We start from the raw sequence: 27,500 nt of genomic DNA, 5'->3' as shown, positions 1-27,500 counted from the left end.
TGGACACTCTACTTTGCTGGAGTTGCTCCGGGTGAGAGGCGGAGGGCTGGGGTTGGCTTTTTGTTAGCTCCGAGGCTCTCTGCCTGTGTGTTGGGGTTTACCCCGGGGGACAAGAGGGTAGCTTCCTTGCGCCTTCGGGTCGGGGAACGGGTCCTGACTGTTGTTTGTGCTTATGGGCCAAATATCAGTTCAGAGTACCCACCCTTTTTGGAGTCCCTGGGACGAGTGCTAGATAGTGCTCCATCAGGGGACTCCATTGTCCTGCTGGGGGACTTCAATGCTCACGTGGGCAATGACAGCTTGACCTGGAGGGGTGTGATTGGGAGGAACGGCCCACCTAATCTGAACTCGAGCGGTGTTTTGTTATTGGACTTCTGTGCAAGCCGCAGTTTGGCCATAACGAACACCATGTTCGAACATAAGGATGCCCACCGGTACACTTGGTACCAGGGCAGCCTAGGTCACAGGTCGATGATAGATTTTGTAGTCGTATCATCTGACCTGCGGCCGTATGTTTTGGACACCCGAGTGAAGAGAGGGGCGGAGCTGTCAACTGATCACCACCTGGTGGTGAGTTGGATCAGATGGCAAGGGAACATGCCGCGTAGACCTGGCAGACCCAAACGCATAGTGAGGGTCTGCTGGGAACGCCTGGCAGAAGAACCTGTCAAGACGGTCTTCAACTCCCACCTCCGGCAGAGCTTTGACCACATCCCGAGAGCAGTGGGGGACATTGAGTCCGAGTGGGCCTTGTTCCACTCTGCGATTGTCGAGGCGGCTGTTGCTAGCTGTGGCCGTAAGGTGGCCGGTGCCAGTCGTGGTGGCAACCCCCGTACCCGCTGGTGGACACCAGAGGTTCGGGGAGCCGTCAGGCTGAAGAAGGAGGCCTACAGGGCGTGGCTGGTCTGTGGGTCTCCGGAGGCAGCAGACAGGTACCGGATAGCCAAGCGGGGTGCAGCAGTGGCAGTTGCCGAGGCAAAATCTCGGGCGTGGGAGGAGTTTGGTGAGGCCATGGAGAAAGACTATCGATCGGCTCCAAAGAGGTTCTGGCAAACTGTCCGGCGCCTCAGGAGAGGAAGGCAGCAACTCGCTCACACTGTTTACAGTGGGGATGGGGAGCTGCTGACGTCAACTGAGGCTATAGTCGGACGGTGGAAGGAATACTTTGAGGAGCTCCTCAATCCCACCAATGCGCATTCCGAGGAGGAACCAGAGCTGGGAGGGCTGGGGATGGACTGTCCGATCTCGGGGGCAGAAGTTGCTGAGGTAGTCAAACAACTACACAGCGGCGGAGCCCCGGGGGCGGATGAGGTTCGTCCAGGGTATCTCAAGGCTATGGATGTTGTAGGGCTGTCATGGTTGACACGTCTCTACAACATTGCGTGGTCATCGGGGGCAGTTCCTAGGGAGTGGCAGACCGGGGTGGTGGTCCCCATCTTTAAGAAGGGTGACCTGAGGGTGTGTTCCAACTATAGGGGGATCACACTCCTCAGCCTCCCTGGAAAGGTCTACGCCAAGGTACTGGAGAGGAGGGTCCGATCGATAGTTGAATCTCAGATAGAGGAGGAGCAATGTGGTTTTCGTCCTGGCCGTGGAACTGTGGACCAGCTCTATACCCTTGCAAGGGTGATGGAGGGGGCATGGGAGTTTGCCCAACCAATCCACATGTGTTTTGTGGATTTGGAGAAGGCTTATGACCGTGTCCCCAGGGGCACCCTGTGGGGGACGCTCCAGGAGTATGGGGTGGGTGGCTTTCTGTTAAGGGCCATTCAGTCCCTTTACCAGAGGAGCGTGAGTTTGGTCCGCATAGCCGGTAGTAAGTCGGACCTGTTCCCAGTGAGGGTTGGACTCCGCCAGGGCTGCCCTTTGTCACCGGTTCTGTTCATCACTTTTATGGACAGAATTTCTAGACGCAGCCGTGGTGTGGAGTGTGTCGAGTTTGGTGGCAGGAGAATCTCGTCTCTGCTTTTTGCGGATGATGTGGTCCTCCTAGCTTCATCCAGCTCTGACCTTCAGCTCTTGCTGGGTAGGTTCGCGGCCGAATGTGAAGCGGCTGGGATGAGGATCAGCACCTCCAAATCTGAGACCATGGTTCTCGACCGGAAAAGGGTGGCTTGCCACCTCCGGGTCGGGGGAGAGGTCCTACCTCAAGTGGAGGAGTTTAAGTATCTCGGGGTCTTGTTCACGAGTGAGGGTAGGAGGGATCGGGAGATCGACAGGCGGATTGGTTCGGCGTCTGCAGTGATGCGGACGCTAAGCCGATCTGTCGTGGGGAAGAGGGAGCTGAGCCAGAAAGCCAGGCTCTCGATTTACCGGTCGATCTACGTCCCAATCCTCACCTATGGTCATGAGCTTTGGGTAATGACCGAAAGAACGAGATCGCGGATACAAGCGGCCGAAATGAGTTTCCTCCGTAGGGTGGCCGGGCTCAGCCTTAGAGATAGGGTGAGGAGCTCGGACATTCGGGAGGGACTCGGAGTAGAACCGCTGCTCCTCCGGATCGAAAGGAGCCAGTTGAGGTGGTTTGGGCATCTGGTCAGGATGCCTCCTGGACGCCTCCCCGGGGAGGTGTTTCGGGCATGTCCTGCCGGCAGAAGGCCCCCGGGTCGACCCAGGACACGTTGGAGAGGTTACATCTCCAATCTGGTCCGGGAACGCCTTGGGGTCCTGCCGGAGGAGCTGGTGGACAAGGCCGGGGAGAGGACGGCCTGGAGCTCCCTAGTTGGGATGCTGCCCCCGCGACCCGGACCCGGATAAGCGGAGGAAGACGAGACGAGACGAGAGATTCTTACTTTACGTTGACGGTGTTTTTGTCCTTCCTGTTTTTGTGATATTTATCAAGTATTTGGGCAAATATGATTCATTTGTTTATTTCTGTTTCAAAACAGCACAGATGGGCCTATCTGACCTCACAGAGGAAACTTTATTTTACTTGAGAAAGATGTTTTAAGATTAACTTATTAAAACAAAAAAAATCTTCAAACTCTTCTAGGTTTATTTTTAGATGAACAACCTTTAACACTGTTCAGACTTATTTGTTGATCCAAAATGTCTTGAAACGTCCCGGACAGAGAGTGAAAAGTGGACACGGTCCATCTCCTTTCCTTTTTGTATTGTTTTCTCTCCGTAAACATGCTGTTAACTTGCTTTGCACATCTTCTAATTGAAATCTGTCTTTATCATATATATATTATTTTTTCATAAGCTTGCGTTTGGTGCCCCTCCCCCAGTGTGGTGCCCTACGCGCTATGCGTGGTGTGCATGTGCGGAGCGCCGGTGCTGCACACACACACATGCTGTTTCTGTAGAAACATTGTTTTAATTGGAAGACTTGGAAAAAGAACCTCCCTTTGTCTCTTTTATTTAAATCAACCAACCCATAGTTTTGCACAACGATTTGTTTAGGTTGGTTGTTCAGCTCAGGTCATTTAATTAGGTTTTGCATCATTGATTATCCCGACATTTGCCATCTTGTTTTTCAGAAAATCATTTTTGCTGAATGCAAACCGTTTTAGTTCTACCGATGGCTGCGGCTGACTGTTGGGTTTTTGTATGTTGTGTTTTACCAATTGGCCCACGGGATAAGTTAAGCAGCAGTCATGGTCTTTTATTTTAAGCATTTGTCAGAATTTCCTGTTCCTGACTTCCTGCTTGGTCCTTTTTCTCTGCACAGATTGATCGGCTCTGTGTCATAAATAGACCAGGTGTGTTTTTTGGCATGGCAGAGCAGCACTTCAGTCATTCTTTTGTAATGAAATCACAAGCATCTGTGCCGACTCGTTACACCGCAGCAAGTCTCTCACTGATCTGTGACTTGTGGGAAACTCAGAACTTTAGGACATCATTGGTTAATTGACAGTTATGACAGCCTTGACAGTTTTGCATAACTGACAATAAAATGGACATAGTCATTAAAATGTTGAAAATTTAGCCAGAGTGTCTTGATTACGTCTTAAGTACCTAAATATTTCTATTCAGTTATACAGTATTATTATATTATTATAGTTATATTTATTATATTTCTGTGAAAGAACGAGCACATGATCCATTTTGCATTCAGCTTTGAATTGACACAAAACAATGTAATGAGCAACAACTATAAAGTTATTTTCACATGCACCTGATTTTGTCTTGCTTTCTGAATGTCACATTTTCGTTTCTTCGGAAGGTTTGGTGCCGTTTTTGTAAACACGGTGGAACAAAGGTGAAATGAGCAGTGGCGCAGGCTCTGTGGCGTGGAGGTCAGAAATGTTACACAAAGCAAATCTGTTTTCAAGCATTGATTTCCCTATAAGACATTCTTTAGTCACACACCCTTCTTGGACATCCAGGCTCCTGTAGCAGCTGTCGGTTTTGTAGTTTGCCACAGGAGCCTCAACGTGACTTACTAGTCAGGTGTAAAATTTGCCCTAATTTGTTCGTCTCAACACGTGTTTCTCTATAACTTGTGGACATTTTAAAACATGTTCATCAGCTTTTTCCTAAATGCTAAAAAGTCCCGATTTTAGGCTTTTTATTGTAGTCTAGCTCAAGGGTCGCCAACCTTTTTGGGCCCGGGAGCTACTTTTACACAATGAAAGTAGCGAAAAGCCACCGCCATACATTTAATTGACATTGATACTTTCCTTGTGTGAATATGCTTACTGTGTTAACATGCAGTGTATTCACTAGTTGGTCTCGCTGTACTTCAATACATGAATAGTATAAAAAGTACAGGGGACATTCTGAAAATCAAACTAAACAAAACATTTAGTTTTCCAACTAGAAGCTTTCAGATAATAAAATATAAATCTACTTTTTGTGAATGATTTGACTTCCTTTTTAGGATAGATCAGTAACATAACCTTTTGAGCACTCAGGAGCACCTAACCTGTTCAGTCCCTGACCCTGTGCCCGGCCCGGAGCCTACGCAGAAGAAGAAAAGATCTTTTCTATAGCGCCTCTCAAGATAAAAATCATGAGACGCTTCACAAAAACAAAAAATGGGTTAAAAATATATTTAAAGGGGCATTATGGAAGTTTGACAGCCAAAACATGTATAGAAATAATAAATGTCTTCTTCATACATTCTCCTGCAATGCCCTGGTCCTGTAGAATGAGCCCTGGCATTTTTACTGTGATTGCCTGTTTTTCTGTAAAATCACAGAAAAAGAGAGATGCTCGGGTCGAGCAAGCTGCTTCATGCGCGTTCACGCTCAGGCATCGCCCGTAGCATTTGCTATCCGTAGCTTTAGCAGCAGAGAGAGAGGCAGTGCCACTTTGTCGCTGTTCCCAACGCCTAGTGACAAAGCTAGCTACATTACTGAGGACCCTTAGTTTCAGCTGTCATCAAGGATGTAAAAGCTACACATACTGTGAGTGTTACTGGTATGTAGCTCAACTTGTAAGATGTTTGACTCCCATGCAGAAGACCTGAGTTTGACTCTGGGTGGGAACGTAGTTTATTTAGAATTATTTTTTTACATTAATGGTATATTTTTTTACAGTAAGATGCCCAAATTTTTATTTGAGACTCGCTGAACGGCATTGAATTCACAGATAAAAAAGATGTGGGTTCAACTTTCATTTTGGAACAATTTTTCAAGCAAGGGAAGGGAATGATCTGAGCATGCAGGAGGACTGAACCATCATAAACCTTTGTCGGCTGTGCTGAAGAGAAAGGTACAGAACCACATTATTTAATTAATTAGCTGCGTGTTCTCCTGTCCTCTGTCCTCCGGGCCACACACACACACACACACACACACACACACACACACACACACACACACACACACACACACACACACACACACACACACACACACACACACACACACAAGGGACTGTCTCAGCAGTTATTTTCGTTAAGGAGTGTGCACGTACAGCATGCGCGCCTTGTGCACGAGCCTACTATTGAAGCTGCCGTTACGCTTTTGGCCTTAGGGGGCAATCGCGAGCATAAAAATTCAAAAGTCCCAAAAGTCCCTTTAAAATGAGCAAAAAAATAGACAATTGTGATTTAAAAAATGTAAAGAAAGAGAGAGAGTGACTAGGAAAGAGGGAAATCAGTGGATCCGTTGAAAGGCCTAATAAGAACAGAACAAGGAGAAGGTGGTGATGGAGGTCACGCAAAAGTCAGCTTGAACAGGTGAGTCTTCAGCTGCTTTTTAAAGGAGACGACTGAGTCCACTGATCTCAGGCTCAGGGGGAGAGAGTTCCTGAGTCTGGGGCCCACAGCAGAAGATGATTTGTCACCTTTGACCTTTAGCCTGGTGCGCTGCACAACCAGTAGGCTTTGATCACTGGACCTCAGGGACCTGCTGGGGGTGTAGGGACTAAGAAGATCACCAATGTAAGATGGTGCTTGTCCATGTAAGGCCCTATAGACCAGAACCAGGATCTTGAAATGAACCCTGAAGTTGACTGGCAGCCAGTGAAGCTGGAGGAGAAGCGGGGTGATGTGGGTGTGTTTGGAGGACTTGGTCAGAAGCCGAGCACAGGCATTCTGAACCACCTGTAGACGGTTCAGGGAGGTTCTGCTCAGACACGTGAAAAGAAAGTTACAGTAGTCTAAGTGTGAGGAGATGAAGGTGTGGAGAACTGTCTCAAGTTCAGAGCGGGACAGAATGGGACTCAGCTTAGCAATGTTCCTGAGATGGAAGATGGAAGAGCGAACAAGAGAACTGACATGAGAATCCAGGGTGAGAGCTGGGTCAAAGGTCACACCAAGATTCCTGACGGAAGGTTTGGTGTGAGAAGCAAGCTGACCAAGAGAGTCTCTGACTTTGGGAACCAGCTTGTCTGGGGCACAGATGAGGATCTCAGTCTTATCTTCATCCAGCTGTAGAAAGTTCCCAGCCATCCAGGTTTTAATGAAGTCTAAGCAGGTGTGTAACAGCTGCAGCTTAGATATCTCATGGGGCTTAAAGGAGATGTACAGTTGGATGTAATGTCAGCAGCAATGTCAGTTTTTCATAGTGTTCAGCTATTTTGTCTAAAATAAACATAAACTTCCAAAACCTAGATGCCTTATGAAAAGATATTTAAAACAAAACCGATCGAGTATTATGGTGTATTTTTTTCAAACGTACAGCAAGAAGAATTTTCATAAAATGAATAAAGCTGAAGATAATTTGAATAAAATACAAGCAATGAGATGAAAACACAAATTTCTAAGTCTGTACCGAAGTACAAAATGTAAAAACAAAAATAAATTTTTTTCCTGCATTCCTGAATCATTTAATGTTTTTTTATTCATTTTGCTTCAATAACTGCAGGCAAAATGATGCTTTGCTGCATTTTTGGTTGATGATATTAAAATAAGATTGGAGGTTTGTCCTTTTTCTCTGCCTCTTGAGCAACATAGAACGGGAGAGAGAGAGAGAGAGATTGCGTTATCCTAAATGAGAAAATCAGCTGAAACTGTTTAAGGATATTTGTTAAAACTAAATCATGGGAGATGTCCAGAGTTGGAAGCCTGTGTTCATCATGTGTTCATAAACAAATAGAATTTAAGTAGCGTTAACAAGCTGTTACAGCAGATTGGACCTTACTGTCGCCCAGATTATTTCACTGAGGATGTTTTTCTGAAACTGACACCACCTCATCTTCCCGCGCCGGTAAAACACATCAGATTTTCTTTAAATTGCACCCATGAAAATCCAAAAACCTTTTTCATCTGAGGTTTAATACTTCTTTACATATGCCATTCAAAGGATTTTTGCCTCTGGCCAATAGCTTTAAAGTTTTTTTCACCACCTAACAGTACCACTCTGCAATCATCTGACAGACATTGGCACCTACATTCATTCATTCATCCATCCATCCTCATTCACTTATCTGGAGTCAGGCTGCAGCGGCAGCGGCCTACTGGGCTCGACACACGGGAGGCAACATCGCCTCTCCTCCATTCATTTTCAATGAGACATGCGCGTCAAAGCGATAATCCCGGTGTTCTGAGAAAACGTCCTACTTTGGCAAAACGTCCTACCTGTAGTATGGTTTTACGGCATTTAGCAAGACAAACCCTAACCCTAACCATAACTCTAACCCTAACCAAAGAAAATGAAGTATCAACGTCATTAAAAAATACTAATACGTACTACTTATGTATTTTCCTGCAAATATGACAGCGGAGTAGCATTCCCCTTTTGTGTTGTGCGCATGCGCGCACATGCTCAGTACCAAGGGGTAGGACGGTTTGCGGGGTAGGAGAAATTCCCGGAACACCGGGTCTCCCTCCTACCAAGCGAAACGCGAAAAACGTACATGTGAAATTTTGCGCTCGTGCACGTGTCGTGCACAGGCGACCCAGCAACGCGATCCCAGAAAGTTGAAATATTTTCAACTTTTCATCACTGTCGCTCGGACGAGGACCAATCAACGAAGGTTTCATTCACTGACCAATGAGCGGACAGGATGCTCCGTACATCTCCGAGCAAACATGGAGGAGAAGTTGATTATTATTATGTTTATATAGTAAAATCATAAGTAAGATTTCACATAACTCTAACAGCACCTTGTGAAACATCATATCTACCGCTTTATTAACTCTGAACCGCTTAAATAACCTTAATTCCCTCCAACCTGACACAGCCAAATAAAACAACGGAAGTTTCGATTTCGCCATGGAACAGAACGCGTAGACGCCGCTGCTGCGGGTCGCCTCCCGTGTGTCAGGTAATAAAAACGACAGCGGCAAATTTCGCTGATCGTGGTTGTTTGTCGCCTCCCGTGTGTCGAGCCCATAACACCTGTCTCACACCGGAAGCATCAGGAAACCAGCCATGACGCGGCTCTTTTCAGATGTGTCTCAGAAGCGGCGCACTGCTAAAGATAAGATCGCGTTCTATTTTTGCCGCGAGCCGCTTGTGGGACATGTCTATTTCAGCAGTTAACATAGAGCTAGACAGGAAATCACACACAGTTTCACTGTAAAATCCCTGGTAGTTTTCAAAAAGAAAGTACTGCAGCGATGCGATTTTATATGTGTGCAGCTTATGAGTGATCCAACGCGTTGTTTACTCCCTGCATCATTTCAGAAGTGCAGCGATGTATTTTTCATGGCTTTATTACTGGCAGTGGAGAGGAACAACATCCTAAATGACATCAAGCAGCGATATCAAACGTGATTTCCTTCGGCGGACTACATCAACAAAGCATGGCCTTTTAAGTCTCAAGGGATTTTGGGATCTTGTGAGTCCAGCGAAGAGCACAGCAAGGAAGCCGTTCTGCAGTCAAGACACTCCTGGTGTGTAAATGACTGAAGCTCGTGAGCAAAACGTTCATCTGTCGTTCCGTGTCACCGATTCTTCCAGTGTGAAACAAGCATAAAAAGAGAGGCACGGACTTCCCTCTCCCTAACCACTTGGGCCAGCTCCTCTGAGAGAATCCCAAGGAGTTCCTGGGCCATCCCTCAGGCCTCCTCCTAGTTGGATGTGCCTGAAAAACCTCACCAGAGAGGCGTCCAAGAGGCATCCTAACCATATTCTCCAGGAGGCGGCTCCTGTCGATGGCTCTTTCAGTCTTCTTAAAACATGAACTCACTGAGTAACTTTGATTTCAGTGTTGATTGAAATGATCATTAGTGAACTCCTCATGTATCACTTCTCCAGTCAGTCCAGGGTAAGGGGTACCAAGTTAGAGTTCACCTAACTCCAACCAGCTGATGTGTTCTTGGGCAAGACACTTAATCGGCCTCGCCTGCTGGTGGCGGTCAGGGACCGGTGGCGCCAGTGTCCGGCAGGCCTCGCGTCTGTCAGTGTACCCCAGGGCAGCTGTGGCTACATCGCAGCTCATCCCCACCAGTGTGTGAATGGGTGAATGATTGATTGTGCTGTGAAACACCTTGGGTGTGTGTGTGTGTGTGTGTGGGGGGGGGGGGGGGGGGGGGGGGGGGGGGGTCGTAGAACTCCAAGAAGCCACTATACAAATACAGACCATTTACTATTAATCTCTGCTTTCTGTTTTCTTCCATTCCAGTTTGCTCCCAGTTCTCCAAAGGAGTGTACGCCATCATTGGGCTGTATGACAGGAAGACCGTCAACATGCTCATGTCCTTCTGCGGAGCGCTGCACGTCTGCTTTGTCTCGCCGTCCTTCCCCATCGAGACAGCCAACCAGTTTGTCATCCAGCTGAGGCCTGAGCTTCAGGATGCCCTGGTGGGAGTCATCGATCACTACGGCTGGACCAAGTTTGTCTACATGTACAGTTCTGACTCAGGTAAGAGCCTTCAACTGGTTTCTTCTCACACTGTATTCTTAGTCTTTGTTCATTACAGAGAACGTGTGAAGTGGGCGAGAACATTTTAGTTCTCCAAAACAATTTGTTCATATCGCCATGGTGACGGCAGTGGTCTTTCAGCAAACAGAGAGCTCAAATAGGGGAACATTGCTCTACACGGATAGATCAACAGAACAAAAGCTTAAGCTTTTTATTAAACAGCCATCAGCAGACTGGTGTTGACACAGTTTCTTTGTCAGTACTTTACTAGAATGAAAACATGCTAGTGTTCAGTTTTACAGTTTTAACAACACTCCTGCAAAGGCAGAGGAACACGAAGTAGAGCACTGGTGAGCCTCCTGCTCCTCAAGAGCCACAAATCTTTCCCTTATGCCGTGCCATCTGTCCCAGGTGTTGAGCGTTTTGGAGCATGACCATGGTGGCTGCACCTGCAGCTTTTGGAGACATAATAAATGTATGCATGCATGTGGACTTTTAGCCGATTCAGATGTGTGTCTATATTATGTCTACTCATGTGTTTCACTTGACTGAGAAAGTAAGAAGGATGAAAATAATTCAAACTTTGCTACTTTGACATCAGCGTGTGGTGACATCAGCACGTGGTGACATCAGCGTGTGGTGACATCAGCACGTGGTGACATCAGCACGTTGTGACATCAGCACGTGGTGACATCAGCCCGTAGTGACATCAGCATGTGGTGACATCAGCACGTGGTGACATCAGCACGTTGTGACATCAGCACGTGGTGACATCAGCGTGTGGTGACATCAGCACGTGGTGACATCAGCACGTTGTGACATCAGCACGTGGTGACATCAGCCCGTAGTGACATCAGCATGTGGTGACATCAGCACGTGGTGACATCAGCACGTTGTGACATCAGCACGTGGTGACATCAGCGCGTAGTGACATCAGCGTTTGGTGACATCCGCGCGTGGTGACATCAGCGTGTGGTGACATCCGCACGTGGTGACATCAGCGCGTGGTGACATCCGCGCGTGGTGACATCAGCACGTGGTGACATCAGCGCGTGGTGACATCAGCGCGTGGTGACATCAGCGTGTGGTGACATCAGCGCGTGGTGACATCAGCGTGTGGTGACATCAGCATGTTGTGACATCAGCACGTGGTGACATCAGCGCGTAGTGACATCAGCGTTTGGTGACATCCGCGCGTGGTGACATCAGCGTGTGGTGACATCCGCACGTGGTGACATCAGCGCGTGGTGACATCAGCGCGTGGTGACATCCGCGCGTGGTGACATCCGCGCGTGGTGACATCAGCGCGTGGTGACATCAGCGCGTGGTGACATCAGCGTGTGGTGACATCAGCACGTGGTGACATCAGCGCGTGGTGACTGTAAAGAGTAGGGATGTATCCGTGAATCAGATGAGTTTAACCTGGACCAATCCATTCAACAAAAATCTGTTTTTGTATTGTTAGGACTTGGATCCATGTTTGATGAAAGAGATGTTCCGATCACGTTTTTTTTTAGTTCCTGATCCGATTTTGAGTATCTGCTGATACTGAGTCCTGATCCGATACTTTCCAGGAAAGCATTAAAATCATAATAAAAAATAATAATCTTCAAGAAAAACATTAAGACTAAAAAACAAACACGCTCAAGCTGTCGGCCAGCTCTGCGTTTTTATTTAAGTTCGCTGTGAACTGGGACTGTTAGCGGCAAACTGGACATGGATGAATGGTTTTGTTGATGCCCGAAGGGAAAAGCCAAATGTGAAAGTTGTTTGTTTAGAATGCAGCAAATCATGGAGCTGTGTCCTTCCCAGTGTGTTGAATGCCTAGTATGCACACAGTACAAGTGGCTGTTGCTCTGCCTTCATTGTTTCATGAAAATACCACCAAGCTGCAGACATTTTAGCTCTGCTGAGGAGACATGCTAGCTCTGCGTTAGCCTGCTAGCTAACAACTGAATCTTGGTGTCCGAGTCCCTGCCTGCCATAAACTGTGTGATGACACTGTATTGTTTTCATGCAAGAAACAAAGCATATTGATGTACTTGCTGAAATTAAAGTGGCAGTGTGTAGTTTCCCGGTGCTAGGAGGCAGTACATGCACTTCAGGGTAGTTTAACACCACATCCTCGTGACTGCTGATAGTTTAAATGAACATTAAATGTTCTTGCCTATGGAGCAGGAAGCATGCAACCTCTGACTACTCAGACTTTGCTGGTTCTTCAGTTAATTATTTTGAGAGAATGCAAGGTCGATTGTGGTTTTCTTCCGTTGAACTTTGCGGATCTGCTCGGGGCCTTGCGCCTGCTGATAACATCATCATGCAATACCGTTCGGTCAAAATACACTGTATCTCTTTTTAAATAATGTTATTTCACATAGGTTTCAGAAAGAGTTAACAGTCTTGTTATCCAGTCAGAAGGAGACATGGCGTCTAATATGGGTTCCCATCAAAGATGCTAGACCCGCGCCCTATAATTTAGACCCGATGTTTATGGCTATATGCTACAAAGTCACCAATTTTTTTCAACAACTGGACATCATTTTATTCATTTTCATCAATGTAAAAATTACACATTGTCTCTTTAAAACTAAGCCATTGTTTTTTTTGTTTTTTTTTTGAAGGATCCATCTCAGGATAACTAAAAATAGTTATGTTTGTTGATTTAAAAGGTTAAATCTGGTCTTTTTCTCCAGATCCTGATCAGAATGATCTGGTTGTGTCTGATTTTGATCATGTGATCAAATTGGAGCGTCCTTAATTGATATTGTGTTTCCACAAATCTTCTAGAAAAAAAAAGCATTAGGGATTCAATCTATATAACCAACATTATTTAATCTGAAATACCAGGATTTTGTTCTGTTTTTCTCTTTCGGAGACTAGGTCATTTTAACATGTCATCACAATTGTGTCACAATTTAGCGAACTGATTAAAATATGTAGAAAATTTTCACTTTTGGGTGTGTCTAGCAATGCTGCATAAACAAAGCAGACATAGACAATGCTGTTCACAAATTTTTGAGTGAATATTTTTATTCGCTCCAATAGTTTGGGCTAACTCTGGACAGCAGTAGCTCAGCAGTAGCTCAGGCGGGTTGTCCAGTAATCGGAAAGCTTGCAGGTTTGATGCTGCTGTTGGGCAAGACACTTGACCCGTCTTGCCTGCTTGCGGTGGTCAGAGGGACCGGTGGCGCCTGTGCTCGGCAGCCTCGCCGAGCACAGGTGTAGGGCTAGCTATGTTTTGTCTAGCCCTATGTTAACTGCTGAAATAGACTTGTCCCACAAGCACAGGTCCATGTGCCCCAGGGCAGCTGTGGCTACGCTGTAGCTCATCATTACCTGTGTGTGAATGGGTGAATGACAGGTTGCATTGTGAAGCACCTTGGGGGATTGTAGCACCTTAAGAAGATGCCATACAAATACGGGCTACTTACTATTTAAAGCAATGGCAGAATGCCACCTCAGTACCAACTGACCTGCTTTCTAATTTCTATATAAATGACTGATTTTATCATTAGACCGTTCTGCTGTGGGCACGTTTTCTGTATTCGGTGCTGAAGCTTTGGATAGAAATACAGCTAACACTACTATTTTTTATGTCAACATAAATATCATCATTACTGTAGATAAGTTATAGGGCGGGAAGCTCCACGTCTGGCTCCAGAACCAGAGGTTTCTGACCCTCTGACCTAGAGGTTATTAAATAGCAGATTTTCAGTGACAGATTTCAAAGGAAAACTTTTTTTTTTTCTGTGTGTGAAAAATACATTTTATGATGAATACAAGGTCAAATCTGGTTGTGTCTCTGGTAGCGGTGTTTTTAAAGCATTTGAGATCTCTTTCTTAGTGTGTTTGTGTGCAGGGTCACTCCTGTGCTGTTGGGTAGGGGGATGGAGCCAGTGGAGTCCATGTTCCTCAGTTGCCTGGATACTATGCTGCAGTCGCCAGTCACAGGGTTATTTTAGGCCCTTAAGAAAATTCCGTAGCAAAAAAGATGTTTGCTTTTTCGCCCATCTTGTTTTAGTTCTTTATAGATTTTTGAAGTTGTCTAGGAACAGATAATTTACTAATATCTTGTCAGATTGTGTTACTCACACATCACCTCCCTGTCTTTTGGAAGCTTCATGTCCTCCCTCCTTTGGTCTGCAAACATCTGTATTGCTTTTGTGCGCTGCTGCATCTTCTAATAAATGTGATGAATGAGCTCTTTTTTTTTTACTGTCCAAAGCCAAGAGAAGGGAAACAAATTTGATAGCCCATTAACCCCATCATAAGCAATATTCAGGAAATTGTTTCCCAAACTGTTATTTTCTGGGCTCCGAGTTGCCAGATGCCCAGGTCTCCATGCACCGCCTCTGGCAAAAAAAGGTGCTTATCACAGCCAGATTCCATTATGATATTATTCTGTTTCAGGATGCCTTTGGAGGACCATTTGTCCCCCCGGCTGCTCCTGAGAGGCTCCCAGTCAGGCTGTCTGGGACTTATAGGGGTGCATTAGGCACATTTAAAAGCAGGAGATAGTACTGGATGCAAAAATCGTGATTCGAAAAGAGGAGAATCAGGGGAGGAATAAAAAGTAGACAGGATGTTTGAGATGATAGGTGCAATAATAATTCAGCCACAGTGATAAGATAATGAAAGGGATGTGGACTCCAGGGGCCAGATGCATAACACGCTGCAGGTCCAAACAGAAACTGTGTTCAGATTAAACACATTAAAAAGAAAAATGCCTTTTTCTTCTAATGAATGAAGTCACAGTAATTAAAAAACATGATTGTGGCTTTATGTAGCTGTGAGATGACATGGAGGCTCTCATAAGAGAAATATTTACATGGAGAAGTACTGTTTTTTTACAGTGAAGACATTAAGTTAACACACACACACACACACACACACACACACACGTATAATGTGTAAAAAGTGCAGAATGTAGGTTAAGAAAAGGGTTTAAATACACAATTTTTCAGTTTATGAATACTTAATTTTATAAATATAAAAAACGTATTGGTGTACGGAAGAGTTTTTGTAGCTCCTAGGGACATTTGAATCCATACGGTACCAATTCCCCGTACCTAGGAATCGATACGGGTACTTAACACTACCAATTTACGGTACTTTTAAGTGTTTGATAATTCATTTAATTGCTTTTTTAATGAAATATGAGAAAAACCTCATTATATAAACTTATTTGATAATTATTACAATAAATAACATACAACCATTTGTATTTTATCACTGTAGCGTTGTACAAAACTCTTCAGTGTGAAAGCCTTTACTAACGGTTTCTAAATGGTACACAAACTAAAACCCAGCTCCATGTTCTCCTATCCCTCTTCTAAGCCCTCTGGAATAACAATGACGAGGAGCCCATGCATTATAAACTACAGACGACACTAAAAGAAACTTTAGTACCACACAACTGTTTGCATATTGATATTGTGGTGTTTCACAAACTAAAACCCAGCTGCGTGTACTACAGTCCTTCTCCTTTCCCCTCTGGACAAACCGTGTGAACTAAATTCACTGTGTGTCTTCATTCTTTTTGCCGTTCTTTTTCAAACTGTTGATTTTTTTCTACTCAGAAGTCAGAATTTCCGAGTTCCGAGGAGAAAGCAAACGCACATTTAGCTAATGTTAACGGAAGCTAAAAGATCAAGCTAACTGTATCAAGAGAACAGTTTTTTTTACCTGCTGGAGCAGATTAAGATAACGACGCCTCACTTAGATTGTTGTCGATGTCATCAACGCCCAGTCACCCATCGCATTTAGTCGACCTGAACTTTAGAGGATTTCTCTCTGCCATGCTGCTCGCTCCGCAGTGACTGACAGCATTACACTCCTGCACATACGCTGCTGTTTATCTTGGGAAATCACCGTCTCGCAAGTTCTCATTAGTGGAAGAATAGGAGCTGAAACAAGGCACCGTTTCATATCCCGTGAATCGGTCCTCGGTCGGTACCATGGAATTTGGTGCCCATCTCTAACAGCTCCCAAAAATACTTTTTTTAAAATATGTATACCACAAGTTATTTTAATTATCTTTGCATAAAAAAGATTTGAGCAATAGAGCTGATTTTTGCAAGAACATGGTAATGATGATATTATAGATAAGAAAGTGTATACATGTGTGTGAATGAAAATATATATATTGGTTAAAAACTCCAGATTACAGTAATGTTTAAAGCTGCTATAGCAAATCTACAGAACAAGATAGGTTCTGAATGCAAACACGGTCACAGAACACTCAACTCTCTACTCGGGTATCTTCACTGAGACGCTTGTGCCGGAACCAGAAACCCGCTGTTTTCTAGGTCCAAACGTCTTTTGTTGTCCGTGACTTCAATTGGTGTTCTTTTCAGGACTCTGGTAGTTTGTCCTGAAGTTGAGGTAGCAGCCGGCTGTTTCTCCTTTTCTGATATTACTGACTGGAGAACCTCTCACACCAGTGGTGTTCTGTTGCTAAATGCGTGAGTGTGTAATGAATGGAGGACCCAGGAAAGCGCAGCGGTTACAGATAGTCCAATAGTTGCTTTCATGCCAAAGTGTGTGACTGGCATAGATTTTTAGACAGATGTGAGTGAACCACTTAATCAATTCTTTCCTTTTTTTTATCTTCACAAAATCTTTATTACTATCTTAGAACATTGTTAGCATGCATGCAACAATAGTTTTAAGCTAATATGTTTTCCAAATTTGCTGTTGTTACTTTCATTTTTTTAAAGAACAAAACACAGAAAATGAATAAAAAATACTTATAATGTTTAGAAGGAGAAGAAGACAACCTTTTATATAGCGCTTCTCAAGACTATAATGATTAAATGTATGTATGTCTCACAATTCTCTTGTAATTTTGGTTGACATTGCAGTCTTATCCAACCACATATCTTAAATAATCCATCGGGAAATAACTGAAATTTAAATATATTTAATGAATTTTAGAAAATATTGAAAGGCAAGGCCAATGTTTGTTTTTTGAAGCAGAATTTGTTTCTCGATGCTGTCCGTGGTGCTGAAATCTCCTCCAGCATCTGAAACGGCTCCATTGATAAATAACCTGCATGGCGCGTTTCAGAGCGGAGGACTCCAAAGTGCTTTACTTTAAAGTCATCCATTCACACACACATTCACACACTGATGGCGATGAGCAACATTGTAGCCACAGCTGCCCTGGGGCGCAATGACTGAAGTGAGGCTGCCGCACACAGGAGCCACCAGCGCCTCGGACCACCACCAGCAGGCAAAGAGGGTGAAGTGTCTTTCCAAAATACACAACAGCAGAATTCTCTACAGGGAGCCAAAATTGATCCTGCAACACTCTGATCGCTGGACAATATTTCCTGAGCTACTGCTGCCCCCATTCAGAGATGGTCGACCCTTTGATCTTTTTTCACACGAGACAAATTATCTCCTGTGTTCCCGTACCCATCAACACGTCCACAGCTACTGTTAAATCTGTCAGCACCCAGAACTGCTATTATTCCCTCATTAGCTACAGTTAAACACAAACCCCACCAACAGGTGAAGTGCATGACTTTCAGTAAATCTCTTACCATCTTCTGTATAAAAGTTTCACTCAAAATCCTTTCATTTTTCTTGTTGTTCCCATTTATTTGCATGTCGTGGTCATATGTGAAACCGAGATGCCATCAATCTTTTCTTTTGTTAATGACCTGGTGTCAAAAACGCTGCCTGAACTGCCGGGAGAGCAGCTGCTCTGCATTTCAATAAGGCCAAGCAGCCATCTTTCATGCACCGTGGCTGCATTTATCATTATTATTCTGACGGTGATTGTGTTGTTTTTCTTTTGTGTGTTGGAACTTTCTGTGTGTTAGCCCATTAAGTGCCTGTATGACTAACAGCAACCAAACAGCATAACACATATGGGCCTTAACGCGGTTTTCCAGCTTAACAAATGAAAATCAAAGGCATCAAGATCTGGCTCACATTTATGAGTTTTGTAATTACTGCAATTCATTTGGATAATGGCAGCCAGTCTGATGTGGGTGAAATGGCTTTATTTACTCTGTGGAACAACTGCGACTGCCAGCTCCAGAAAAATCTGATTGGTCCTCTGCCAGCAGCAAAGAAGCACAACAGTGAGTCAGACTGTAAATCAGAGCTCAAGATCAATGTGTTCCCTAATCGCCTTTTATTTCCTGACTTAGCATAAGCCCCTAGCTCATCGGCTGCTCCGTTTCTCTGTGATGCTCGAGTGTCTCAGCGGCGCTTTGGCGACTCTGTAATTGAGTAGCACCACCTGTAATTGGTGCTTAAAGGACATAAAGCTGTCTGTAAGTGTGCAGACTGTGATGATGCATGAAGCTGATTATTTGTTAGCATGAAAGCGGTGATTATTTAGCCCGGCGGTGCACAAGCTGGAGAAGCACACCTGTAAGTATTGGTGTGTTTAATGGACTGTCCCACTCGTTACACTTTATCACCAAAGCTACGGGGAGATCCTGAAGGATGCGCTCGTCAGGAGCAGTGTGGGACCCTGCTTGATTCACGAGTGGTTTCAATTTGTTTTCCAACTCTGAATGTGCTGATTCCACCTTTAAAGATATAGACATGTGTTAATCATCTCAATAAGTGAACTGAGAAATGGTCATTTATTGATTTTATGGTTGGGAAGTTTTCTGTCAGTGTTTTTTTAAAACAGTTGTCTTTGTATCTGTGTTCTTCTGGACAGGACTGTCAGTTTTGCAGAAGGTTCTGGACACGGCAGCAGAGAGGAACTGGCTGGTGACCTCAGTCAATGTGGAGACCATGACAGAGGCCTCCTTTCTGAAGGTGTTCCAGGATCTGGACAAGAGGAAGGAGGGACAGATCATCATCGACTGTGAGACAGAGAGGCTCACTGGCATCCTCAAAAAAGTAAAAATTATTTAAAGAAAAACTTTATTGATGTTCTTTTTTTTTTCTTCACAGATTTCAGGAAGTAAATAAGTCAGATTTCTTTACTCTTCAGAGGAAAGAAAGGAAGCTCATTCTGCCTTAAAGAGCAACCAACAAGAAATTATATATATATGTATATATATATATATATATATATATATATATATATATATATATATATATATATATATATATATATATATATATATAACCCTAGAGTAGTAACAGAACAAAGGAACCAGCATCAGTTTCTGTCAGAATGTCATTTAACACACGGATATGTGCAGACTCGGTGCTATGATGTGTCATCACAAGCTGCTGATCTATCATGATGCTCTTTATTATTTTTTGGCTTACAGACGAGTATTGCGTTTGACTGTTGTTGCTCTATTTTTATTTCTGCAGCGAGCCTTATTATCTCACTTGACTCCACTCAGAGTTTCTCCTTTAAAACTTGTACTAAATTCACTGTCTGGACGCATTTTAACAAGCTTCCTCCTCACCGTATTTTAGTCGTAGGATACAAACTTTACAACACTCTCACGGAGTAAAAGTTCAGCAGATATGTTTGTTTACATTTTTACTGCTGTGCTCCTAGAGTGTGAGGGACAGGAAGGGAGGGGGTGACGCAGTGCTGCGTTCAACGTATCTCTAGGCTTCACATTAGCAGCGATGAACAGCTGGTTTGACCGGCTCTGAGAGGCTTTAGTCAGAATTTGTAGATCATGTTTTTTTAACGGACATTGGTTGCGGATTCTCGGTCGGTGGACTGGGCATCGAAACTAGTATTCGAAATTTAAAACTTCGAATGATTCCAGGAAAAACTGAGTTAGTCCCAGTTCCAATCGTTGCTCGATGCCCAACCCTAATCCCCACTAATGTTTTTGCAATCTTCAATCTTCCGTTTATGCCTTCTACCAGCTGACTTGATTTTACTAACAAACCCCAGTAAATTTAATCATGCTGGCGCTCACCTAAACCAAACTAACTAGTGTCTGAAGCCAACATGATTCAAGCCTTGTACTAGAATGCTAAACTGGTTACGTGACGAGTTCGGTGACCACTCAATAAATACATTTTAAAGGCTAAATCAACATTACATGTTCTTTCTTGTAAAGATAAGGAAAGAAATCTTACCGTATATATTTTTTATTCCCCCCCCCCCCCCCCCCCCCCCCCCCCGTGTCCTGTCTGGCTGTGAAGCAAACAGAATTAATGTCTGAATGCTGGTGACAAGCCTTACAGATTTACTCTCAGGTGGAGCATCAAAGCGTCTGCTTTTAATGGCATGCCTGGTACTTAAAGCTTTATTGTTATTGTTTTTTGAATGCTTTGTAATTCCAACCAGACACGGAGACAGAGGTGAAAGAGAAAGGAAGAGACAAAAGGTGGGGAGGGGTTCCACAAAAATAAACAATCAATGATGAACAAGAGTCTGCTTCTAGACCTGCAGAAAAGGGACACAACAATACAACAGCAGCAAGCTATCACTGCGTCAGCTTGATGATGAAATATAAAATCAACATTGTTTTACTGAACAATCGCACGATAATAAATCACAGTGCATTAAGTGCCCACCATAACCTTAAGACCTGTGTTGAACGTGCCCAAGTCCATACTTATGAGAGCACCATGTGATCACCTGTGTGTGTACACGCGCTTGTTTATGTAAGGTTTCTCTATAGGAGCGTCCAATAGAGAGTGTGGGGGGGCCACAGATCTGCCCCCAAAGATGTGCAGGAGATGGAGGGAGCTCCAAGTCCCAGAGATCCAGGAGCTGCCCTAGAGCGCAGGGACCCAAATGAGACTGCAACCAGAAAAGCCCCTGCCCCCTCTCGAGAGGTGAAGAGGATTGCCCCGGGGGGCCACAACCAGCAGCTGGCAGAGTCCCGGGAGATATCAGCGGCAAGCCCACAGGCCCACCTGCAGCCTCCCACCCCCCAGTCGGCCGAGCCCAGGACCCAGCGACCCGGGACCCAGGGGCGACCACCCCCGCCGGGGGCCCAGCAGAGCCCAGGGACCCAGACCCCACCAGGCAGCCACCGGTTTTGGTCAGGCAGACGCCAAATATCTTAAACCCCCTGACCTGGGAGCCACAAACACTCAGGCAGACCAAGGCACCACACTCCACACCAGGTGTGGCAGGGGAGAGGAGACGAAGATGTATAGCATCAAAAGAAGTCCCAGGAGAAGGGATGAGTCAAAGGCCCCACCTGACATATACAGTCATACACAAACACAGTCACACACTCCCTCCCTCATGCTCACACATACAGATACAACCAAAGACTTACAAAAATGCATGCCGGACACCCACTCATGCTCCCCAGACACACCCTATTCACTCTGGTCCCGGTACTGCTGCACATTGGGTACAACCACTACCGGTTCCCAGAGTTCGACCCTTTCTGCTGGGGTGCTGATGGGCATGGCTGCCCTGCCCAACACTGAGCAAAGCAACCCACCACCCCAGACCCCAACCAGATGGCCAGATCTCCCTCCTAGCCTCCAGCCCCGGGAAGCCAAGTGACAACAGAGGTGTGCTAAGACCCCTAGTCTCCCTCCACCTGCTCCAATATGGTGTTAGTGAGTGTTCATGAGGTGTATTCCATGGCTGTGGTGAGCGGGCAGTGCGGGCATCATCTGGCTTACGCCAGCTGATGCCACCACACTACCCCACTTGCACCCACAGCCCTCTGTGTCTAAGTGCAGTTTAAAATTGAAAGTGGGCACCGGCACTCGGGATGAGGCTGAAAAATCCCCCTGCCAACTGCCGTTGGATGTGCTCACTCCCAAGGCCCTAAGTGTGTGTTTGCGTGAAATGTCGTCGGTAGAAGTGTTTAAGGTGCAAATAAAATTTGGGGCAGGTTTCCACAGGAATACGGAAATGGGGTTCATACTAGGGCTGCAACAAATGATTATTTGGATAATCGATGAATCGGATGGGGTCTCGACATGATTAATCGATTAATCGGATTACATAGGGACATTTTTAAAAACTGCTAGGGAAACGTTATTTCTCTCCTTCCTTCACTTTATTAAACACAACATTATTAGAAAACAGTTCAATAGCAGAAAAACAACATGCCATCACCTAAATTGTCTTATAAGGTGTATAGACAGAGACCCTAAGCTACAACTATCTGTGACCTAAAATGCTTGGTCCAAGTTAAACCGCTTAAGGGCAATTCTCATCTGTTTTGTTTGATCTCATCTGTAGACATTTATTATAATTGGGGATGTCAAACAACAAATTTTTAAATGTAATTAAACATAGGCTGTGAATTAATCAAAATTAATTACTATTTCCAAAAATGACTAAAAAAATACCAAATAAAACAAAAGTAAATGAATGCCATCCTCCTTGCGATGATGCCCTGGGCAACTGCCATAAAGTCGCATCAAGAAATGCTGCTGATCATTCCAATGATCCCACATAGACTCACATTAGGCCACATGAAAGCAACTGAACCCAAAAAAACATTAACCAGTATATAACTGCACTCACACACAACACGCCTGCAGCAACAGTTAGGACTCCTCCCTCCCTTTTAAAAGCGTTTTTGCTTCCGAGGACATTGTGTTTGTAAAACCACATACTAGTGGTCTGGCCCCAGTGTGATCAAGCAGTTTCTGCGGGAATGTGACGGCGGAACCGGTTCGCAGCAGCGCGAGTCGTCCCCCCCCGCCTATCTAATAGCGTCGCGCTTACGATTTTAGAGACTTTTTTACGAGCTTAGGGCATGTCTAGTGTGTGTAATAATCCGGGGCTTGGGTGAATCACTTTTGAAAAGTTTTTAACTTACCCGGACACCGAGCTCTCTCCTTCCTCGCTGATGATTCCGACATGCTTGTGTTTAAGATGCTGCATCATCACTGTAGTACTCCCGTGCCATGCTAAGTCTGACCTACAAACGTTACAGGTAACGAATGTCTTCGCTTTAACTGAAAATGCTCCCAAACTTTAGAAGTTTTAACTTTTCTTGGGTCTCGCTGCTTCTGCCATGTTCCCCTTCCAAACACCTGCCGGTGTCGGTACAGTATCTGCTCGGGTGCAAGATCGGCTCGGGGTCCTTCGACTGCCGATGACGTCAAAGTACGGCAAACCCACTCGGACAAAATACACTACACATCTATACTGTTGGAAAGAATTTAGCAGTTTCGTTATTAAAATAATGTTTCTTAAGACGTAAGTTTGTGTTTATAATGGTATTTGTAAAATAAAACACTATATTTGATTCATGTTGAACTCCTCTTTGAGCACATCCCTTGAAGGACCATAGGTATTAGCAACACCTGTGAAATTGCATTTGCAGGAAAGAAGTGTGTCCCGTTTATTGAAGTATTTGTGTTTAGAGTTTTTGACGTCTTGTCCATGCGTAGTTCAGTTACGCTCATAGCTGCTAGCCAAAGCTATGGAGTTAAAAGTTTTCTGGCTTTACTAAAATACCTGTCTGTACTTATTTGATTGATGGTAGTTTTACTTTCTAGTAGACTCCAAATGTAATCATTTGGCACGTTTCTAATTCATAATTTGTAATAATGTAATCGGCGATATTAGCATTAGCATTCCTATGGGTTTTTCCATGTATATTAGCATTGCGCTAACCACTCGCTGCCAAATTGCAGCCTTTGCCATTAGAAAATCTCCTTTTGTCACATCGCAATTTAATTGCACATGCAGTTAATCGTTCAGCCCTAATATACTTGCAGCTCTATGCTAAAAGTGTATTTTCAAAGAGGTAATGATGGATTTCTTTGTAAAAGTTGTCCATCTTTCCAATAGAAAAAATTTGCCTGGACCAACGTCACATGATAACAACGTTACGTGATTACGTAATTCCGTAAGGTTCATGTTCAGCCAATCAACTACTTAGACGTCATCGGCAGTCGACGGACCCGAGCCAATTTTGCACCCGAGCAGATCTTGTACCGACAACGGCTCTCCGGTCTGCGCGCAACGTCGGGCGGGGGGTGGGTTGGACATCATCCAGGTTTCCCAGTAAACAAAGAGAGGGGGTGGTTGGGATATGACATTTCAGACACTTTAACAGATCCTCAATCACTCTACCCCAAAATTCCTGGACAGGTGGGCAGGACCACAGTGCATGAATGTAATTGTCAGGAATGTTGTTTGTGCAGTGTGTACAGGTGTCAGACGACACAAACCCCATCTTGAACATCCGATGACCTGTATAGTGTACTCTGTGTAGAATTTTGTACTGAATTAATTGTAAATTGGAGTGTCTGTTCATTTTAAAAGTTTTTAAACAAGCTTGGGACCAGAAGTTCTGGTCACAGCTGACTGATAGAACCACCTCCCATTTTTCAATAGGGATTACTATTCTATCGTCTATTTTGGACAGCGTCTTATATACTTTAGACAGTAGTTTGGGGGGTTTGAGATTATAGAAGTCTAATACCCTTGGTGGTGTTTGTAATTCTATTTTATTGAGCTTAATTTTTTGTTTTACTACAGTTTTAATTTGGTGGTATTCTAAAAAGCTATTCTTATCTATTCCAAATTAGGAGACTATTCGATTAAATGGGATGAAGTTCAATCCTTCATATATGTGTTCCAGGTTTAGGATTCCTTTACTTTTCCAGTCTGGAAGGTTCATCATTTTATTATTTTGCAAAATATCAGGATTATTCCAGATAGGTGTGCATCTGCATGGTACTAGTGAAGACTCTGTCATTTTTAGATACTCCCACCATGCTGCCAGAGAGGTGCTGATACTAATACTTTTGAAGCCTTCATGACTTCATGCTAACAAATCTTACCGTTTATTTCCACAAAAGGTGACCTGGAGCACAGCGCTTGAGTGGCTGGCTCACGGCGTGTTGTGGTCCTTTGGGTCTAGTAGTGGCGGCAGTTGGCCGCACAGGTGCCTGATTAATGGGCTCGAGACACGGGAGGCGACATCGCCTCTCCTCCATTCATTTTCAATGAGACATGCGCGACAAAGCGATAATCGCGGGTCTCCCTCCTACTAAGCGAAATGCGAAAAATGTGTGTGCGAAATTTTGCGCTCGTGCACATGTCGTGCACAGGCGACCCAGTGACGCGATCCCAGAAAGTTGAAACATTTTCAAATTTTCATCGCTGTCGCTCGGACGAGGACCAATCAACGGAGGTTTCATTCACTGACCAATGAGCGGACAGGATGCTCTGTACATCTCCGAGCAAACATGGAGGAGAAGTTGATTATTATTATGTTTTATAAAGTAAAATCACAAGTAAGATTTCACATAACTCTAGCAGCTTCTTGTGCAACATCATATCTACCGCTTTATTAACTCTGAACCGCTTAAATAACCTTAATTCCCTCCAACCTGACACAAAACAACGGAAGGCGAAACGGAACGGCAAAACAACGGAACAGAACGCGTAGACGGCTTTGCCGCTGGCCGCTGCCGCGGATCGCCTCCCGTGTGTCAGGTAATAAAAGCGACAGCGACAAATTTAGCTGATCGCGGTTGTTTGTCGCCTCCCGTTTGTCGAGCCATAATATTTTTTTCAATTGGCTTTTAAAAATAATTTCAGCCGAAGGCCGATGTAGAAAAGATGGAATACATCGGCCCGATATATCAGGCTAACCCTACTCTTAATTATTTGTAAGAGAGTGAAAAACCAACAAGCACACACTCAGTCCAGATCTGTGGGCTCAGGCTGTGGCTGCTGAACGTTATTGATGACCGAGTGTCCAAATTTAAGGTTATTGCGTCGGTTTTCAGCTGTTTACAGGAGGTGAAGTGGAAAAGCTCTCCATTCAGACGGCTGCCATCAATCAATGACATCTGCTCTCTGCCTGCACACTGTCTCGCCTGTACACCCAGACAATGACAAAAACAGGGACTCCACCACATACACACACACACACACACACACACACACACACACAGTTGTGCCTCCTCTGCCCTTTAGACTCACTCCTGAGTTCCTCACATGCAGAACACAGACGGTCTTATGATAATGTCACTGGCAGCCTCCTGAGGGTCATTTCCCTGCTAAGCAGAATGCTGATTGTTCAGCCTCAGAGGGAATTTTTCTCCTGCTGAAATGTTCCAGTGTGTTTTTTGACAACGAGAGAAGAAAAGTGACCCTTACTTTTGAGGCTGAACTCCAAATGACTCTTCAAAATTTGCACATATAATTATTAAAAAAACCCACTCCCATCAGCCAGAGCCCCATTTGACGACTCCATGTGGCCGTCTCTCCTCCGTGCCTCAGGTTTTCCTTGCTCGAGGCTCAGCTACAGGGCTTGCCTAATGCTGGTGTCACCATTAATAACAAATGCCACCTTCTGTCATGACCTGCAGCATCATTAGACACACATAACATTAAACCAGTCTAATCCTCTACATGAAACCCGAACAAAACCATCCTGTTTTAAACCAGATTCTACATTTTATGAAGTAATTCCTTCCACTTCATCATCTCTCACTAGTTTTGTGATAACTGTTTTTTTAAACAGCAAAACACTCAGATATAAATAACCAAATGGGGCATTTTGTCATCTCATGCTTTATTCAGAATGCATTTAAATGTCAAAAATAATCATACACATCGTGACCGTTTCATTCATGAACCAGCTTTTTCCAGAACGTCGTGCTGCTTGTGCGATCTCAGGCTTCTGCAAACCCCCCCCCCCCCCCCCCCCCCCCCGTGCCCCTATTCCCAGCAAGAACCTAAAACTTTAATGAGTGTGTTATGGCTTGTTCGCGGCCATTGTTCTGAAAGGCCAGGTGATGCAAACTTCAAATATTAATGTCCCAATGATCAGTGGTGGTCCAACTACATAATGATCACTAAGACAAAGGGGGTTATTCCTTTAAAAGCTGTCTTTTCAGTTTGAAGATTTTAGCAAATTAAGCGTTGTGAAAAATCTCATAAGGATTATATTAATAATAATAATCATCATCATCATCAAACTTAAATAGTGCTTTTAATGATACTCAAAGATGCTTTCATACTCTGTCACATTCACACACTGCTAGTGATGGTAAGCTACTTTGTAGCCACAGCTGCCCTGGGGCGGTCTGGCAGAGGCGAGGCTGCCATTTGGCGCTATCGGCCCCTCTGATCACCACCAGCACAGGCAAATTGGTTGAAGTGTCTTGCCCAAGGACACAACAGCAGAATACCCCTGGCAGGAGCTGGAATCAAACCCATGACCCTCCGATCATTAGTCAACCCGCTCTACTTCCTGACCTACTGCTGCCCCGTTGAGCCACACCTTGTGCCACGAAGGGGTTTATTTGATATGTTTCAATAATTAGTGTCAAAATTGCAAACATGGAGGTTGACTCCATGAAGTTGCCGGTTGGAGCTGCAGGTGTAGTAGTCTTTAAGAGTTTGGATAACAGCTGCTCAGGGATAGTCATGTGTTGACGAAGGACTA

The 27,500-nt window shown here is 44.6% G+C and overlaps 1 protein-coding gene across 1 annotated transcript in view; it reads left to right on the top strand.

Annotated features, from left to right (window-relative positions):
• Positions 1 to 27,500, top strand: part of gria1a (glutamate receptor, ionotropic, AMPA 1a) — a gene marked incomplete in the record, with an annotated part of 156,820 nt that overhangs the window by 43,949 nt on the left and 85,371 nt on the right. The window contains 2 exon segments of the mRNA XM_070546355.1: positions 9,964 to 10,203; positions 18,890 to 19,074. Of these exon segments, the coding sequence (XP_070402456.1) occupies positions 9,964 to 10,203; positions 18,890 to 19,074 (425 nt within the window).

Source organism: Nothobranchius furzeri, chromosome 2 (genome assembly GCF_043380555.1).
Source record: "Nothobranchius furzeri strain GRZ-AD chromosome 2, NfurGRZ-RIMD1, whole genome shotgun sequence".
NCBI classification, from domain to species: Eukaryota; Metazoa; Chordata; class Actinopteri; order Cyprinodontiformes; family Nothobranchiidae; genus Nothobranchius; species Nothobranchius furzeri.
Note: the sequence above shows the minus strand (reverse complement) of the source record. Positions and strands in the feature narration are given on the sequence as shown.